The following is a 17,885-nucleotide window of genomic DNA, read 5'->3' on the forward strand; positions in this document are numbered from 1 at the left end:
TGAATATGGAACAGGTCCTATTCTTGACACCTGCTTATGAGATGTATTATTATTATGACGACGATAATGCTATGTCTTAAGTGATTGCTGTTGTGTGTAGTTGGAAATGTGGCATGTTTGAAGACATCTATATATCCTAACAAGATTTTAATCTATCAGAATGTTAACCGAAATATTTACAACAGGTTTAATTGATTTTGTAACATATGACGATAAACACATGACATGATTAAAAAAACTACACAATTCTACACAAAACAACAATTTTTTTTAGCATAAGTGTTTCCTCGAGCAAAAATGTATTCACATGTAACGTTGCACACCAATTGTTGCACAAAGCTCCAATAATCCGACGTCGATTAGTTTGGTCTGACAGGTGGAAATGACGATGGCGGAAAAGTCGATGAGTTCGCGGAAGTGTGTCCTGTCTTTTTTTCATACGAAAAAATGCGGGGGAGAAAATAATCGAAAAATATGTAAGTCTAATTCTGTTGACCGGAGAAGATGTCTGTTGCCCACCTCACTATTTTGCATGATGAACTCGATGATCGTCGCGTTTCAGTTTGAGCTTAAGTGATATCAATGATGTCCAATATATTGTCGCAATTCTATTATAACCAGATGAAAATAGGTGTCCACAAAAACTTTAATTATATTTCTGTTGTCTGGTGCGGTGCCTGATCCCTTCATTCTCACAGATATGCTTCATAGTTTCGTCTTGGAGTGACTGTCAAGCTGTTGTGAATGGATGATATAGAGTTCTGGTAACATAAATAGCCTATAGTGTCATTTCATGCAAAACCCCAACATTTCAACTACATTGTTTGTTATAACACGACAATCCTTGATTCTGATCCATAACATCATTCATTCCGCAGGAAAATAAGTTGAGACAATTAATGATAACTGTTCAATTGGAAACCCAACACTATCACTTTGTATAAGTGTCAGCTGAAAGATTCTCCATTATATGTGTTTGTGTGTTGTTAGGTAAAAGACCAGTGTCCATTTGATCTGTCCATTTGGAAACATCATGTCCTATACGGGTCCATCACTCTTTTCCCCACTACATCCTGCGGCAGGAGATGAAGCCAGGGTGGCGTGTGAACGTGGGATTCACTCCTCAGAGAGACACGCTGGTCTCATGCTCGCTCATATGAACAAGATGCGTCTACGCTCTGACTTCTGCGACGTGAAGTTGCTGGTGGGGGACAGAGTTTTCGGGGTCCACAGGCTGGTGCTGGCTGCCAGCGGCCCTTACTTCACTGCTCTGTTCTCAGGTGCCATGAGCGAAGCCCGTGAGGAGGAGGTTCGAATCGCGGGAGTGGAAGCGGATGTCTTTGAAATGCTCCTGGAATTTATTTACACTGGTATGCTGATGTTACACTGTATGTGTTTGTCTGTCACTTTAAGAACTTGAAATTTAAAGTAGGTAAAGATGTGGGCTTTGTTGGTTCAAAAGTGTGACGCAAGAACTAGTATTAGTTTACTGTAAGCGTTAAACTACTAAAAGTAAACACAACAATTCATTTCTTTCTCACAGGCTGTATTCATGTGACAGTAGACATTGTACAGGAGGTGATGGTGGCCGCAGACATGCTGCAGTTGAGTGATGTGGTGGATATATGTGGAGATTTCCTCCGGGCTCACATGGACCCCTCCAACTGTGTGGGGGTCTATCGGTTCCTGGAGCAGATCGGCTGTATGGAGCTGTTACAGTTCACTGAAGACTACATCCACGTTCATTTTCTAGAGGTCAGTTTAGACTCACGTTAATGTTCATCCCTCTTCGTTCCTGTAGCTCAGTTAGCAAAGCATTCTGATTCATAACAGTGGTGACTTTATTCGGATATGATCTACGTTTCATCAGGTTCGCTCTTCAGAGGAGTTCTCCAGCTTGTCTAAAGATCAGCTGGTGAAGCTGCTGCGTAGCGAGGAGCTCAGGATTGAAGACGAGTATCAGGTGTTGACCGCTGCTATGGACTGGCTCCTCCATGATGTCCCACACAGGAAGAAGCACGTGGTGGAGGTCCTGGAACCTGTGCGCTTCCCTCTGCTGTCTCCACAGAGACTCTACAAGTTCATAGAGGGTGAGTGACTGCGTTCTCAGCAACTGAGAACAAACACGGATTCATGTATTCAAATTGTCTGATCAGACAAAATGTAAGAATGTAGAGGTCTGGTTCAGTGCTTCCCAAACTTGGGCTAGTGCCCCCTAGTGGGGCATGGAGATATTGCATGATGGAGTTGTGTAATACAGCCAATTCAAATCATAAAACATTCACTTAAAATGAATTTTATTGTAATAGACTCATGAACTGACTAGCATTTGTGGTTTTAAAATATATTACTTACCTTCACCAGAATATGATTTACAAATTTTTGCATCACAAGTTTAAAATCACAAAATTAAAACCAGAAACCCTTATGAACTGGTAATTAATGAATATCTGTATTCTCTGTATATTTATTTTGTTTTACTACCAAGACAAACCTATGGGGGCTTTCGGTATGTTTTTTTTGGGAAGCTCTGGTCTAGTCTATATCTGTTGTATTCACTTCATGGTGGTGACGTAAAAACTTCCCTGACAGGTATTTCTGACTTCAGTTTGCGAGTGGCGTTACAGACGCTGCTGAGAGAGTACACGGAAGTCAACAAGTCCCCTAAAGAGAGCAAATCACTCAATATCTTGCAAATGACTAAAACCCGGCCCAGGAGAAAAGCCCGCAAGTACCTCTACGCCATTGGTGCGTGAACTACATTCGGTCAGATGTGAAAATTAAAAGCTGGCTTTAATTCTGCTTTGGTCTCAAATAAGTTTTTTGTCATTAGGTGGTTACACTCGTCTTCAGGGTGGCCGCTGGAGTGACAGTCGGGCTCTGAGCTGTGTGGAACGCTTCGATTCGTTCAGTCAGTACTGGACCACCGTGTCTTCACTGCATCAGGCCCGCAGTGGTCTCGGGGTTGCAGTTCTGGAGGGCATGATCTATGTGGTTGGGGGTGAGGGTTTTTTGTAACATCATCCATTACTATGTACGTTGATTTTGGAATCATATCTTTTTGTTTCAAAAGGAGAAAAAGACTCCATGATCTTCGACTGTACGGAGCGATATGATCCAGTGACTAAACAGTGGGCAGCAGTGGCATCTCTGAACTACCCTCGCTGTGGGGTGGGGGTTTGTTCGTGTCATGGAGCTCTGTATGCACTTGGTAAGAAAATTCAGATACTTTGTGTTGATTCAGGATTGTTATGTTGTATTATCATATTGTGTACTGTTTCAGGGGGCTGGATTGGCTCAGAGATTGGGAAGACCATGGAGCGATATGACCCAACTGATAATAAGTGGGAGGTTATTGGAAGCATGGCCGTACCTCGATATTACTTTGGTTGCTGTGAACTGCAAGGTACAACCATGCAAATAAGTAATGTTAAACATTTACTGTCAATGACTTGAAAAAGTTTATCAAACCCACATTTTACAAGGTTTATTAATGGGTATACAAAGCCAAACGGTTTGAGTCATAACTTCATTTAAAATGTTTAATTTTGGAATTTTAAATCAAGATGCTATATAATGAACTGTACTCTAAATAGACATCATAAGATGCTTTATAATGAACTGTACTCTAAATAGACATCATAAGTGTGTGAATTGAGATGTTGTGTGTGTGAACGTTTCAGGTTTCATCTATGTGATTGGCGGCATCAGTGATGAGGGTACAGAGTTGCGTTCGGCTGAGGTCTATGACCCTATATCCTGCCGCTGGAGTGCCCTTCCTGTCATGGTGACTCGACGGGCTTATGTGGGTGTGGCTAGTCTAAATAACTGCATCTATGCTGTAGGAGGCTGGAATGAAGCTCTGGGGTCACTGGACACTGTGGAAAAATACTGTCTGGAGGAGGTAAGACTAGATTTAGTTTTATGCATATTAGCAAATGCATTCAATGCAAATGCTTTGATTAAAGTGTGGCTTATGACTGTATGATGTTACAGGAGAAGTGGGTGGAGGTGGCATCAATGGCGGTCCCCCGGGCTGGCGTCACAGTCACGGCAGTCAACGGCTTGTTGTACGCGGTGGGCGGTCGGACTTCCAGTCGAGACTTTTCGGCACCAGTAACCGTGGACTCGGTCGAAATCTACGACCCTCACCTGGACACTTGGACGGAGATCGGTAACATGATCACCAGTCGTTGTGATGGGGGCGCGGCTGTGCTCTGATTGGCTGCTTCTGGCCGATGACATTTAATGTAAACTCTCTGACCCGGCACTTACTGCTCAACTCATCTCGTATATCACATAATACAGTGTCTAATTTATCACTTTTAGTGTAAGTGAATACAGACACCGGGTAAAATCAGATGTGATAAACTGAGACAAAGGGTGGAGTTTGAGACTTTTTTTATCAAGAGACTTTTTAACACCACTTCTACAGTATGTCTTTATTTGTCACTGCAAGGCCACTGGCAAACCACACTTTAATATACCAGCTCTTCGTAACGCTTAAAGTTTAACTTAAATGTACGACCTGTAAAGGATCTGAAATGTTGTAAATGATTCTGAAATATAAGGATCCTCCGTACAGGTGCTCTAGTTGATTTGAAAGGTCACGCAGTACCACGGTGCTCTGTTATGTCAAAATGTTTGTGTGTGTTTGTTTGTGGTGTTATCATCTCATTTCTGTACTGTTGTCAAGGAAAACGTTTACGATGTGCAAATAATCTAGCAATACATTTCCGCTTATTCTGTACTTTGAAAATAGTTTGCCCTAAATAGATATGCAGTTTCACATTTGCCTCTCATTTAAAAAATGTTCATTTGTTACATGTTGCACTTCTTTGTATTATAACTTTTTTGTCTTTGGTTTTTCATAATCTAAAAATTGTGTAAAGCTGTTTGTAAAATATTTTAATAAATGGAAATTCTAGCAGCTGAAATGTGTATTTAATCCAATATTTTATTTGAAGTAGCAGACTGACATACTTGTAAATGCTCTCTTTAATACTTTGGATTAAGTCTTGAGGATTTGCTGTACAACAAAATAAGGATTTTGTTCAATTTGAGGCAAAATTTTGCACCAGGGGAAATTGATTTTAAATCATTTTAATCAATGAACATGTTTTGAATACATATTCAGAAAACATTTGACAAAAATAACCTTTGCCAAAAATGAATCTTTAAATCACTCTAAGGTTATGCATTTTTGACAGAGACGAAATAGCTTATACAGTACGTGTAAAATAGGAACTTTATTGCCATGACAAAGTAATGCAGCTTAATATTGAATTTAAACGTAGACAAATAATTTTGGTTAAAGAATGTAATCACACTAAATCATGTATTTTAATATTTCTTGTGATGGATTTTGTGTCGATCAACATTACACCATAAATGCTAAGATTGAAATTAATAATTTTTTAATGGACTGAATACCAAAGACTGTAGACATACATTTGTAATCTTTTTTGTCTTTATGCAAGTTTATCTGAATGATTTGAAATATTAAATTCTGACCAAAATCTTATTTTTTATTTCAGTTAGCTTTTAAAGCATTCTTTAGCACACATGTTCAACATCTTTCCCATCCTGCTGTAATTGTTGCATCAACAAAATATGTAACAATGTAAATCCCACTGAGGAATAATCAGACCATATCAAACTTTGTTGTAGGGGTGTAGTATTTTAACACTTGTAAATTGTTTTAGAATAAGAGACATTTGGTTTATAAATGTAGACAGTAAATGAATTTCTCAGACAGATTTTACATAAATCACATAAATATTTGAAAGAATTAAATGATGCTAAAAGGAATGAAGCTCAGAGGTACACATAAACTCTAGAAAAGACAGACGATTGTTTCTGTGGACACCTATACATTTATTTTCAAAATTATTGCAAGCTGTTCCATTACATATGATCTGCTTATTGTGGAAATTAAAAACGGGTTTAATCGTTTTTTAAAATAAGTGTGCTATTTTATGAAAATCTTTGTTCAATTGTTACCTCTAATGCAATAGAGAGACAACATACAGTACTTCACTACAGTTCAGTTCATAGGGCCCGGACACACTTCTGCTCAACAGCAAGTGTATGTGCTCAATAGAAAGACACAAACAGAAGACATTTTAAAACTGAGCTATTACATCCTCACATTACATTAACCAAACACCAATTAGACACATGTTTTTTGGTACGAGGCACTATTAGACAATACATTTATTTGCGAATAAAAACAAGTGTGTAAACAAAAAAAAGTACATAAAATGAATCTGTCCATATGACTCTATTTTACTTTTTTATTAAACTGAAACAAAACACCCGTCGGGAACATAACATTTCACCCTCAAATATTCGTATTATCGTAAAACAAACTTAAGTTCTAAAAAATGAAAGTTAAAGTAATTTTTTATGTGTTATAGTGCCTTTGATGAACTGTGAGAATAATCAATGAAAATAACTGCAATAAAGAAAAACAAAAACAAGCAAATAAGACTTTATAAAAATATAAGAAATTATAAACACATTAAAAAACAACAGGTATCAACATGGTTCTCCTAAGAAAGCTGTAAGACTAAAGGCTTTTTCAATGGATGAACAATGAAGCAAATTCACTATTATGATGTGATACGACTGATGGCTGTGTTTAGAATATGCCAACATTGGCTTTAACACCCTCGTAAAACTTTCAGAGCTGGTAAACATTACAATTTTCAGGTAATATACACCTGTACACGATTATGGAATTGAGAAAACTAGCAGAATGCCTCTTCTACATTAGTAAAAAACAACGTTTGTTCAGATTTACATTGTAACACACTATGTCCAGATGACAACACCGTGTATCTGCAGTCATTTTGAAAAACATTAGAAATGACAACTGCTCATCTGTACCTGTGTGTAGACGTTTTTACAGGAGTTATCATAAGAGATCATCAGCATAAAAAACAAACATGTGAACATACATGTCAAGTCTGCCATTTCAACATTGCATTGTGTTTTGTTTTCCTTTATTAAAAAATATGAAGCATATCAAAACAAATTTTTAAAAAACAAAGGACTTGATTGTTCTGAGTGTATCCTGGTTGAATCTTTGACGTTTTTTACATAGGAAATAAAGTCTCTAAATAACATAGTAGTTTCACCATCTACTTAATATTAAATAATAATCTGCACCTTTTAATATGTGAATGTCGTTTATGTTCAGCTGCTGTTAGAGTATTAAATAAACGTCCCAAAAAATAATCTTGAATGGAATGTTCTGATCTGAAAACTATCCTTATGATGGGAGTAAGGTCATAAATACAGGGCACCGTGGCTACCCGTCGTGTTCTCATTTAAGCCTTGTTCGACACATTGACCTTTTGGATTTCCTGTTTGAAAAGAAACCAGGTGGAATTTAAATAAATAAACAGAAATAAACAAAGTAAAAACATTAAAACTGAAAACAAATTACCGGAAGAAGAGCATCTTTTAATTTCTCATATGCTACATCAACATCGTCATTGATGATGACCACATGAAATAATCCCGGCTCTTTGCCTGAAATATGGATAGAGCTGTTACTGCTAGTACAAGAGACAGAAAAAACTTTATAAGAGCATTTAATTAAAAAAGATTGGAATGGCAATTAATACTTACTTTTCTCCATGTCAACCTTTGCTGCATGTAAACGTTTTTGTAGACTCTCCTCAGATTCAGTTTTTCTGTCCCTTAATCGTTTTTCCTGAGGAAAAAAAATACAACAAAGTTCATTAATCATCAAATGACATGAAAACATGTAAACATAATAGTAGCTAAGGGATACCAGAAACTGAATTTACATTACAATTTTAAAAATCATTTCTCTAAGGGTTTATAAGATTAAATTCAGTTTTGTAGACAGTACAAATAAATGTTTGGAAAACTACGTAATTCCCATATTTCCATTTGACGTTCTTCCACACCATATTTTACCATTAATTTATTTAATGAATTTAATTATATGAATAAAGAATAGGCATAACTTCACCCAAAAATAAAAATTCTTTCATAATTTATTGAGCCTCTTGGCAATTCAAACCTGTATGACTTCCATTCTTCCGCAGAACACACAAAAATTATATTTTGAAGAATGCTGTTAACTGGCCCCCATTCACTTGCATTGGTTTTGTGATCATACAATAGAGTTGAATAGGGCCAGTGCTGTTCGGTTACCAACTTTCTTCAAACTATCTTCTTTTGTGTGTTCTGCGTAAGGAAGAAAGTTATACAGGTTTCAAGCCAAAAGTTTTTTATTCACATTTTTGGGTAAACTATCACTTTAAGGCTGCTTCAAAGCATTTCTTACCAGGACATCCATTGACGGGGGCTGTACAGACACATATAAGGGATTGAGATCAGTTCGCTTGATGCTCTTCACACCCTGCATATCTACGTCCAAAACGCAAATCAAATTTCGACCCTGAACAGCTTGAACAGCTGCTTTACTATAACAGAAACAAAGATGATATTACAGTAAAACACTGAAATTTTCAGTTTCAATGACAACAAAATCCTATAAAAACACAATATTAGTACTATGATTCACTGAAGAGGTTGAATGTACCTTGTTCCATACATGTTCCCTGAAAATTCTGCACTTTCAATAAACTCGCCATTTGCTATGCTCTTCTGCATTTCTGCCCTGGTTACGTAATGGTAATCTGTAAATATCAGATTTCCGAATATAAAGTATGTAAGTGCTAGTATCTAAACAGATCTACATAAAATAACCATTAATTCATTACAATATCATTAGCCACCATAAATAAATAAAATTGAATGTGTTGTAAATTGCATTTGAGTTCGACTAGCCACAAGGCTGTTTATATTTATTAATTAAAAACATACAATTTACATTTAGGAATTTGGCAGACGCGTTTATCCAAAGCGACTTACATAGCATTATCCTACACATTCATACATAGGTATATGCTATCCCCTGGGATCCAACCCAGGAAAGCAATTTAAATCATTTTCAACAAAAAATCGAAACCGTACCTTTCCCATTCTCCTCTCCTGGACGGGGGTTTCGTGTTGTATCTGGTAAAAAGACAGATCTAGGTTTCCATATACTATTACCTTAGGTTAAGGTTTTCAGTTTTTCTCTTGTTTTCATTGACTAATACAATCTTACTCTTGATAAGACTCAAGATTTTAACTGGACTAAAAATGACAATGTTCGGTTTGCGATACTACACTGCTCATATTCTGTACTAAAATGTATTCCCAAACAGCTTCCAGCACAGAGGTGTTGCTGTGCAATATCACAAATGTGACTTACGAGAAACGCTGAAGCCAAACACGCCATCGAACTCCTTGAGAAGTTTTTTAAGCAGAGTGCTTTTCCCGGCCCCAGAGGGCCCGGTCATCACCACAGGCCTCGGTCCAGCCATCGCTGCGGTCACAAGAGACAGACAGAAACAGAAAGTGTGCGTTAGACAGTTTATTGATAGCACTCACTTTTACTTTCACATTGAAGCTGAATTCAATAATACAGTCAATTGAAGTACAACTCAATCATCTGTTTTTAAGGTGATGTAAATCTCTGTAGAAACATCTAACTTGTTTACATTTCAGATAAGAACAAATATGTAACACGCAAAACACAGTATTTGTTTGCTTCCTTTGCATGTCCTCCTGATACCAAGGATGTTCTCCAATAAGTTCATCATATTAATATAGAAACAGGACCTAAGCATTAAAGTAGTGAGATAATCTTGCCATGTGTCAACAAGACTTTAACAGCAGTATAGTTTGTTCGCTCCAACTACTGATTCATGCTCCAGTTAAAGAAAATTCCCTGAGGGTTGTTTAATACAACAACCCACGAATGTGCGGAAATAGCCGCATCCTGCAGCACTGCCACCATCACAACATTTAAACAAGCCATATAATACATGTCAAATAACCGAAATATAACCCTGTCACTGGTTTCAATTAAGCATTAAAGCCGACAACATGTTACAGTCCTTTGGAAGATTGATGCTGAAGCTTCTTTGATATCAAATATTAGCCTGCAGACTTACACAATATTTCAAATGTAATTCTAATAAATTCTAAAAGCACACAATTGGTGTGTTGCTTACCTTGCTCAAGTATTAATGTGTCACTTGGGTGTGCACCAGAGAAAGCTATAAACAAGCGCAGGGTTCGGTCTGATCTAAATGTGTGTGTGTGTATTGTGTTGATAATATGCTGCACCAATCAGCTTCACCGAACAGGTTCAACAACCCCGCCCTCTTTGTACAAGTCACTGCCATGACATAAAAACATAGAGACAAACATACAAACTCAGCATTAAAAAAAATGCATGCGATGACCCAAAAAGAGCCATTTATGCCATTTCCAATTAAAGATTTATTTTATATATTTAATTTTAAAATCTATGCTAAATAATGTTATCGACAATAAGGGAATTTGTGTCAAAATCGAATGAAAATGTACAGTTACACACTGGATCTCTGTACTTAGCATGTACCTTTAAAAATGACATCACAATGCAGGACATCCAATGACAACACTGGAAAAGATCCTCAAATAGTATTTACGATTTGAAAATAGCTATTCTAGAACTAGAACTAAAGTGATGTTTCCAAGCGAACACAGCTGTCAACGGCATAAGGCTCTTGAAGGTAATGGCATTGGGAATTCTGGAGGCTTCTGAGTGTAAAAAAACACAACTCTCTGTGCTTCATAAAATAACACACAAACAGAATTCAAGCCAGTTCTTCTACATGTTGATCACTCGGGTTAAACGACTTCCTTTCCACGTGATGAAATTCCTGGAGACTTATGAATATGAAACAGTTTCCAAGAACAGGTTTCTCATCTGCTTATCAAATCACGTGTATCAAGAGTCAGTGTTTTGAAACAGTTTACTGTCACAAGACATGTATGTAATTGAATCACCACATTAAATCGCGATGCATCACATGTAGTCTGTGACATTTTTAGGCAAGTCATACAGTGCTTCCTATTGACATACGATCACTACTATGAGTGTCTAATATTCCTGTTACGTTCCCTATTGACTTCACAAGGTCTAATTAGGCCAATGCAATAACTTCAAGAGCATACAAGGGTTATCGAATTATCGATCTCACAAACTCTGTGAACACTTATCAGTGGAATTTTTATTGAATCGGCTTACAATGAAAATAAATACTTGTAGAATTTACTTGTAACAATTTGCACAAACATTTTTTAAGTAATATTTGCTGCTATAATTCAAGTACAACAAGTAGTCCCAACACAAAATAAATAATTGAACCTAATTTGACCAATTTAAATGGGTTAAACATAATAAAATTGAATTGGATTTACTTAATAATTTGAAACATTATTAAAATCTTAACCCAAATTAGCAGATTTCAATCTTTAGTTATTTTTGCTAAATGTTTTCGTTAAAAACAGGAACATAATTATATTACGTTTATTTTAATAATTAATTTTCATAAAATCTACTAAAATGTGAATCTACATACTACATTTTTCCAGTATACATTTTTATATTGGAGGAAACAGATACCATCGAAATGATTATCGTGCACCCTACTTAACAGGAACACGTTAAATTCATAATCATTATAAAAACCGTATTATTTTCTCTCTTTCTGTAACGTAAATGTAATCTAACACTAGATCAGAAGACTGTACCATAAAAGCATTTTTTCCAATTCTGATCTCAGATTTGTAACCCACTGAACATCCACACACGCTAAATGTTTTATAAAATCCAGAAATGCATTCCCTAAAACATTATTATTTTAAATGTAATACATAACACACTTATATACGTGCATTACATGCATCCCATTTATTGTCAAAAATCTGCAGGCTCGCCGTCTAGCAGAAAAAGCATGTAATAAATAAATAGCTAACATGAACATCATGAAAAGCAATCGCTTTTTACATTTTAACTACTAACACATTTAAATGACTAAATTAGGATGACGCAAATGATGCAAGTGACTGAAGTGACGACAGCCGCGACATGCTACGCGAACATCTTCTATTATTTTAAGCGTCGGCTCATTCAAACTCACCTGAAAAAAGTCTGGACATAAACCTCACATACATCGGAAACCGAGTAGAGTAAAATGGGATGATATCTCTCTCCCTTCCCCTTAACTAACTATCTAAGGTAAATTGTTTTCGCATGAGAGCCATTACCAACGCCTATGTGGCGTCATCAGACGGCGACGCGAATTACAGGCGCGCGTAGTACATATCTTTAGAACATCCGGGTTTCCGCTGTAATGCGAAAGCGCAAAACAATACAATGCAAATGATTTGGAAATCTATATTCTTAACGAAACCACCACACAAATGTCGAAAAGAACAATTGTTTGTCGTCGCGTACTGAAAAAGGTTGGCTGTTGATATTTTTCAACGTTGATAAGGTATGTATGATTTGTTTCCAAATTAAACTAACTTTCAGTTTTAAAGCAGGCAGTTGCCCGGATGTTAAAGTGCACCCAGGCCTGACTCTTCTAAGTTACAACACACGTGTAAATACATCTTAGCACTTTTAGGGCACGGTGTGTGTCTCAGTGAGCAACAATTATGTTCGGCTCATCGAGGTCTGGAGGGGTGAGAGGCGGCCAGGACCAATTCAACTGGGACGATGTTAAAGTGGACAAACACCGGGAAAATTATTTGGGTGAGTTCCCGACTAGCATCGGCTGTAACGTTAGCCTTTTCTAGGCACCGAGTCAACTCTGTTGCTGCAAATTCTGTTTTGTTTTAGTTATGGAGGCGATCTTATTTGCCCTTTTTATTCTTGCATTAGTTAACACTTGCTGATTAGTGATCAGTTTACTGCCTTGTCCGTCGTGTAACGTTAGCTTCATACAGGCTAACAGACTTGGCAACATGTTTTGAAAGCATATAGACAAAATAACCCTTTGGCTATTCAAGCAAAATTATAAAGAGTGTGTGAATGCATTTCTTAAGGTTATTGCAAACTCATGTGCAATGCTAGTATTGCTATAGTTTGTTTACTATTCTATGTGCCATGTCAGATTGACCTTTCCACCACGTTTCGTTATTATAAATCCTGTTTTATAACATTCGAAAAGTCTTCTTACCGTCTTTTGTGTAATCTCTCATTGCATCGGCTGTTAAGGCTTTGAATTTTTGAACACAGCTGTGATTTTTGTGTGGCGTGATGAACTTTCCAGTTAAAGTATCAGGGAAGACTCGCACGGGACACCCACGCAGCTCGTCGATTATTTCCTACTATGGCAAAGGTCTTCCTCGTGAATATTAAGCAGGTCGTTCTGACGTTGCCTGGCAACTTTCGTTCTAGCGGCCAACAGGTGGCATGCTACGGCGCATGCGTGGCGTCACGTGGTAACTAATATTGGTAATATTATTTATACTAGAGGACCGTTGTTCCAGAAGTGTTTATTAAGCGGGACAAACGTGACATCAGTTGAATATTTTTGGATCGGCCTTTGCAATAGTATGATGATTAAAAAGCTCACTTACGGTAGCAGGACATCTTACTTCCCTTTGGTTCACCTACAATGTTGCTTGCTCATCTTTTTCCATACACTCATCGTTGTGTGTGGAAGTTTGTACATATGTGTAAAACATAAGTTCAAATATAAATGTTGATGCTACAAGAGCAATACTAACACATGACAAAATCCTAACTTACCTTGCCATCAATAATATAGAAAAAATGTGATATTTTCGGTTCAATGTCTCGTGTTCTTTTTTTAAAGGAAATTCCCTCATGGCACCCGTTGGTCGCTGGCAGAAAGGGAAAGATCTGTCATGGTATTCCAGGGATAAAAAAGGTGGGACATCCTTGACTAAAGAGCAAGAGATGGCAGCGGTACGGGATGCCGAACACGAGGCCATGATGGCAGCACTGTAAGTGGTGTTTGATCGACTGATCAGTGGATTGTAAAGTAAGATAATTAGACATTTCTTAATATTCCTGTCTTCTCTGTTTTAGGGGCCATAAAACAATCAAACGACAGCCAACTGGTCTTACAAAGGAGGTTTGTGTTTATTATCATCCAAGCATTGGCATTTCAATCATTTGTAGCTTATAACATACTGTGATGTATGTTTTTCCTGATGTGATTGTCGGCAGGATCTAGCAGATGTGTGCAGGAGAGAAGGTGAAGGAGAAGAGCGTGACGTGGACAGGGTATCTGGACTCGGCAGCTCCAGGTAAACCCTCAGCGCTGTATGTTATGTTTACTGTGACAGTTTAGGAAACAGCAATATTCTGTAACATTACATTGCTTTGGAGGTTACACAGTTTAATGATGAGACCTCGTTGTTGATGTTCATTAGCTTCGGGCAAAAAGGGATGCTGCTATCCAAGCAAGAAAAGGAAGCTCAAAAATTGGGTTTACCAGTTTTTACGGTATGTAGGCATTAGGCAGTTTACAGATAATATAGTTTTTATAATGTTAATGTGTCATTATAATGATATCTCGAAACTCATTTAATTACAGTAAATGAGTAAATTGTTTTTTCAGCATCACAAAGCTGCTGGACTGCCAGAATCTGCGAGTAAGATGCCAGATGAGACCAGACGTGATGGAGATAAGAGGTATAATACATACAGATATTCTTGACTTTGTTAGAAAATTCTTAATGAAACTAAGAAGCTATTTTTCAAACAACGTTTAATAAAAAAACTATTACAGGAACAGTGACATTTGAATTTCTTTCCAATCCTGACATTAATTATAGATCTGAGAGCAGCAAGAAAAGCAAAAAGGAAAAGAAGAGTAAGAAGGAGAAAAAGATGAAAAAAGAGAAGAAGAAGCATCACAGAAGGGACTCGTCCTCAGACTCTGAAAGCGATAGTAAAAGGTATTTGGCCTTTTTTGTTATAGGAAAATGGCACGCTCGAATCACAAGAGGGCGCCAAATAATCATTGATGTTGTAACGCACTTCTCTCAATGACATCTCCGTTTTTTCTTGTTGTGGGCAACAGATGAAAAAGGCCAATGTTCTCAAGTCAGTGTCATGTTAAAACCTTGTTGGGTTTGAAGTAAATAATATAACTTTTTCAGAATCTAGTGCTTTCCTGTAGTTCAGTGGTTAACAATGCAAGGTTGTGGGTTGCAGAGACCTATCTAAAATGTATAGGATAATGCAATGTATGTTGCTTTGGATAAAAGCGTCTGCCAAATGCCTAAATGTAATGTAAATGTAGTGAGCTGGCCTTTTGTCTACTACTTGTATAGTTAGTCTTATAAGCCGCTGTCTTTAGCATCTGAACTACAATGCAAACTTATAAGTGATGTATTTATAACTTGGCACACTTAAAAGGCTAATGCTGCAATAGTCTAATGTTGCATGCCATACATTGCTTACTTGAATATTATTGTATAAAATAGTTACAAATATTGTTCAAAATAGTGAATAATTGGCCAGCATTTTTTATGTAAATAAGTCGCAATCATTTAAAACTCCTTATTGTCCTGTTTCATTTTAGCATTACCTTCAGTGCAATGGAGTGCCCCAGAAATGATGCCTATGAATGCTACTTACATAGCAGCATTAGTTATCAGCTACAGAACTGAAGTTTGCTAGTTTAGTGAGCACAATTTCAAAATGAGCATTTTTAATGGTAAAAGTAATAGTTGACTTTTTAAAGATAAACTAAGACTTAAGATAACTAATTGGGTTTAAGTAAAATACATACAAAATATGCATATAGATCTGCAGTTGTGACATTAGACGGAGAATGTATTTTCCTCATATTGTATATGGGTTATCGTCCTCTATAGCACAACCAAACTTCCCAGACTCGCCCTAGAATAAATGATTGTCTAGGTGTGTTTTGTCCTCCCCAGGCGGAGAAAAGATCCCAGAGACCACCGCGGTCCTAATCCATCAAGAAGCAGTCAGAGTGGAGCCGGAGTCCATGACAGCCATTCAGGAGGGGGGCCAAAGGCCGCCCGCAGGACACCGACCCCCACCCGCCAGCATCGCCGCCATCGGCACGACATGGACTCGTCCGCTGGTGGCCACCGTGCCGGACAAGGATCCATAGCACAAAGCCACCGGCGGCGCCACGACAGCGACTCAGACGACTGATGCCCTTGAGCCCCCTTTTCCCCTTTAAGGATATGGGCAGCCCCTTTGTGAAACTCAGGTCAACTAAGGCAACAAGGCCTGGCAGAGCACAGTTATAAATGTAGCACTCTGTGTTTTTGGGTAACTTCAAAGACGTGTTGTGTCTTGTGGCTTGTAGCGTGTATATCATCATGATTTTGGACAATTTGACTGCATTTCGCTTGGATACTATATACAGTAGCAAAACATGTTGTCTACCCTAAAATCAAAACAGAATAAGACATTTGTCATTATTTTCAACATTTTGATTACTGTCTGAAAAAATTAAATTTGTATTGCGGTTTAGTGAAAAAATGGCGTAGAATTAGTGTTGAGCCAATGAAAATTCCCAAATGTTGCATTAATAGAAATAAAATATAATAATAAAATTGATTCTGGGAGGATGATTTTAATGAGCAGGTGCAACCGCAGGTTATTCCAGACAGTACTATGTATATTTATGTAAAATAAACCGTTTTTACAACACATACATGGCTTGATTTCACGTAGAGCAAGGCGACCTGGCCTGGCATGTCGCTGCGGCTACACTCAACTCTAAACTCCTCAATCTATTTTGTCCTTATTTTGAGCTCTGCTTCCTGACTGCTGGAATGTGCTCCTGCCGCTATAATAGAGCCGAGTGTTTGTATTTGCATTGAGTTGCAGTGAAAGGCGGCATTCTGTTGGTTGGCACCTGGGGCCGTGCGAGAAAAGAGCAAGGCGCAGACAAAAGACAAGTGCAAAAATCCAGGCCTGGGGATGGCCCGAGTGCCACACACAAACCCCAAGCCGCTGGAGCAGCAGGAGTGGGCTGAACAAAAGCCACCCTGTAAGAGAGCCAATGAGATGGAGCATTGGAGAGCGGCACCCCTCCTTTTCCCACCATCATGCCTTCCCTACCATGTATTATGGCTTGGCTGCATTATCCATGGCAGCCTAATCGGGCCAAAGGAACGTTGTCCTAGATTGCTTTCCCTCCCCCTCATTGGCCAGATCGCCCCGGTGCCTGATTCCAGCCCGCTGACCGCACAGGCCCGGCAGATCCTATTTGTCACTTATTAAAGTGCTTCTGCTGAGAAGGCGTAGGAGGTGTTTGGAGAGCCGGAGGGCGTTTCGGTGGAGATTAATGACAGCGAGACAGTAGAGAACACACTTACACCAGGCACACTTACAGTCTGCCCACCTCTCAGCTAAACATCATCTATCAAAGAGGCTTTCAGTTTGTCCATGTTTTATATTGAAGTTCACTCATCTGCACCCAAGAGTTGAATTCTTTATTTTACATGAACCCAGGCTATTGGTGTGCATTATTTTTATAAAAAGGTTTAGATTACAAAATGGAACTGTTCGAGAAAAGTATGCAGTTCGCCCGGAATTGTGATCTAACTAGTTTTCCTTAAAATGTACATGCTTTTAAACTTTTTTTTAAACTCAAATAAAAAAATATTTTCATATTGAGAACTGATGTTGCATGGCGCTTTATAACATAGTTTATAACATGCATATAAACTTTAAAATAAACTAGTTTTACATTGTCAAGTATGGGTGTTTGAAAAACTTTTGAGTTTTGAGAGCAATCGATAAAAACTAGTATTTATACCTAGTGACACACTGATAAATCAACCTTATTTTTAGCAATTTAGAGATTGTATAAGCAGATTGGCATCTTTACAGAAACACCATTTTATCCGTTTTAAGACAGAACTGGTAATTGTTCATATTAAGTTTTCAATAAATATACATTTCTAAAAATTGTGTACATTTCAGATGC

At 37.7% G+C, this 17,885-nt stretch overlaps 3 protein-coding genes across 9 annotated transcripts; 2 read left to right on the top strand and 1 right to left on the bottom strand.

Annotated features, from left to right (window-relative positions):
- The first annotated feature begins 366 nt into the window (after positions 1-366).
- Positions 367-4,930, top strand: ipp (intracisternal A particle-promoted polypeptide). Its single transcript, XM_079451917.1, has 10 exons — positions 367-476; positions 991-1,370; positions 1,544-1,755; positions 1,871-2,090; positions 2,593-2,748; positions 2,834-3,001; positions 3,074-3,211; positions 3,284-3,406; positions 3,684-3,904; positions 3,997-4,930. Exons 2-10 carry the CDS (start codon positions 1,034-1,036, stop codon positions 4,219-4,221), a joined length of 1,800 nt encoding a protein of 599 aa, XP_079308043.1. The 5' UTR covers positions 367-476; positions 991-1,033; the 3' UTR covers positions 4,222-4,930.
- Positions 4,931-6,282: 1,352 nt separating this feature from the next.
- Positions 6,283-13,373, bottom strand: guk1a (guanylate kinase 1a). 3 transcript variants are annotated; one of them, XM_079452930.1, is made up of 8 exons: positions 13,110-13,373; positions 9,302-9,415; positions 9,019-9,060; positions 8,585-8,681; positions 8,327-8,465; positions 7,639-7,723; positions 7,454-7,539; positions 6,283-7,370 (listed from the first exon to the last, which is right to left on the bottom strand). In XM_079452930.1, the coding sequence occupies exons 1-8, from the start codon at positions 13,129-13,131 to the stop codon at positions 7,335-7,337; spliced, it is 621 nt and encodes a 206-aa protein (XP_079309056.1). In that variant the 5' UTR covers positions 13,132-13,373; the 3' UTR covers positions 6,283-7,334. The 3 variants fall into 3 exon arrangements, with proteins under 3 accessions (XP_079309056.1, XP_079309055.1, XP_079309057.1); XM_079452929.1 differs by lacking the exon at positions 13,110-13,373 and adding an exon at positions 12,066-12,223; XM_079452931.1 differs by lacking the exon at positions 13,110-13,373 and adding an exon at positions 10,107-10,172.
- cUnh1orf35 (chromosome Un C1orf35 homolog) lies at positions 11,981-17,574 on the top strand. Of its 5 annotated transcripts, none has more exons than XM_079452925.1 (9): positions 11,981-12,422; positions 12,546-12,682; positions 13,752-13,902; positions 13,988-14,033; positions 14,129-14,208; positions 14,335-14,407; positions 14,523-14,596; positions 14,740-14,862; positions 15,853-17,574. In XM_079452925.1, the coding sequence occupies exons 2-9, from the start codon at positions 12,586-12,588 to the stop codon at positions 16,094-16,096; spliced, it is 888 nt and encodes a 295-aa protein (XP_079309051.1). In that variant the 5' UTR covers positions 11,981-12,422; positions 12,546-12,585; the 3' UTR covers positions 16,097-17,574. The 5 variants fall into 5 exon arrangements, with proteins under 5 accessions (XP_079309051.1, XP_079309054.1, XP_079309050.1 ...); XM_079452928.1 differs by having other exon boundaries at positions 12,555-12,682; positions 15,853-17,573; XM_079452924.1 differs by having other exon boundaries at positions 11,981-12,390; positions 12,469-12,682; positions 15,853-17,573.
- The last annotated feature ends 311 nt before the right edge of the window (positions 17,575-17,885 follow it).

Source organism: Barbatula barbatula (assembly GCF_947034865.1).
Source record: "Barbatula barbatula genome assembly, chromosome: 3".
Taxonomy (NCBI): Eukaryota; Metazoa; Chordata; class Actinopteri; order Cypriniformes; family Nemacheilidae; genus Barbatula; species Barbatula barbatula.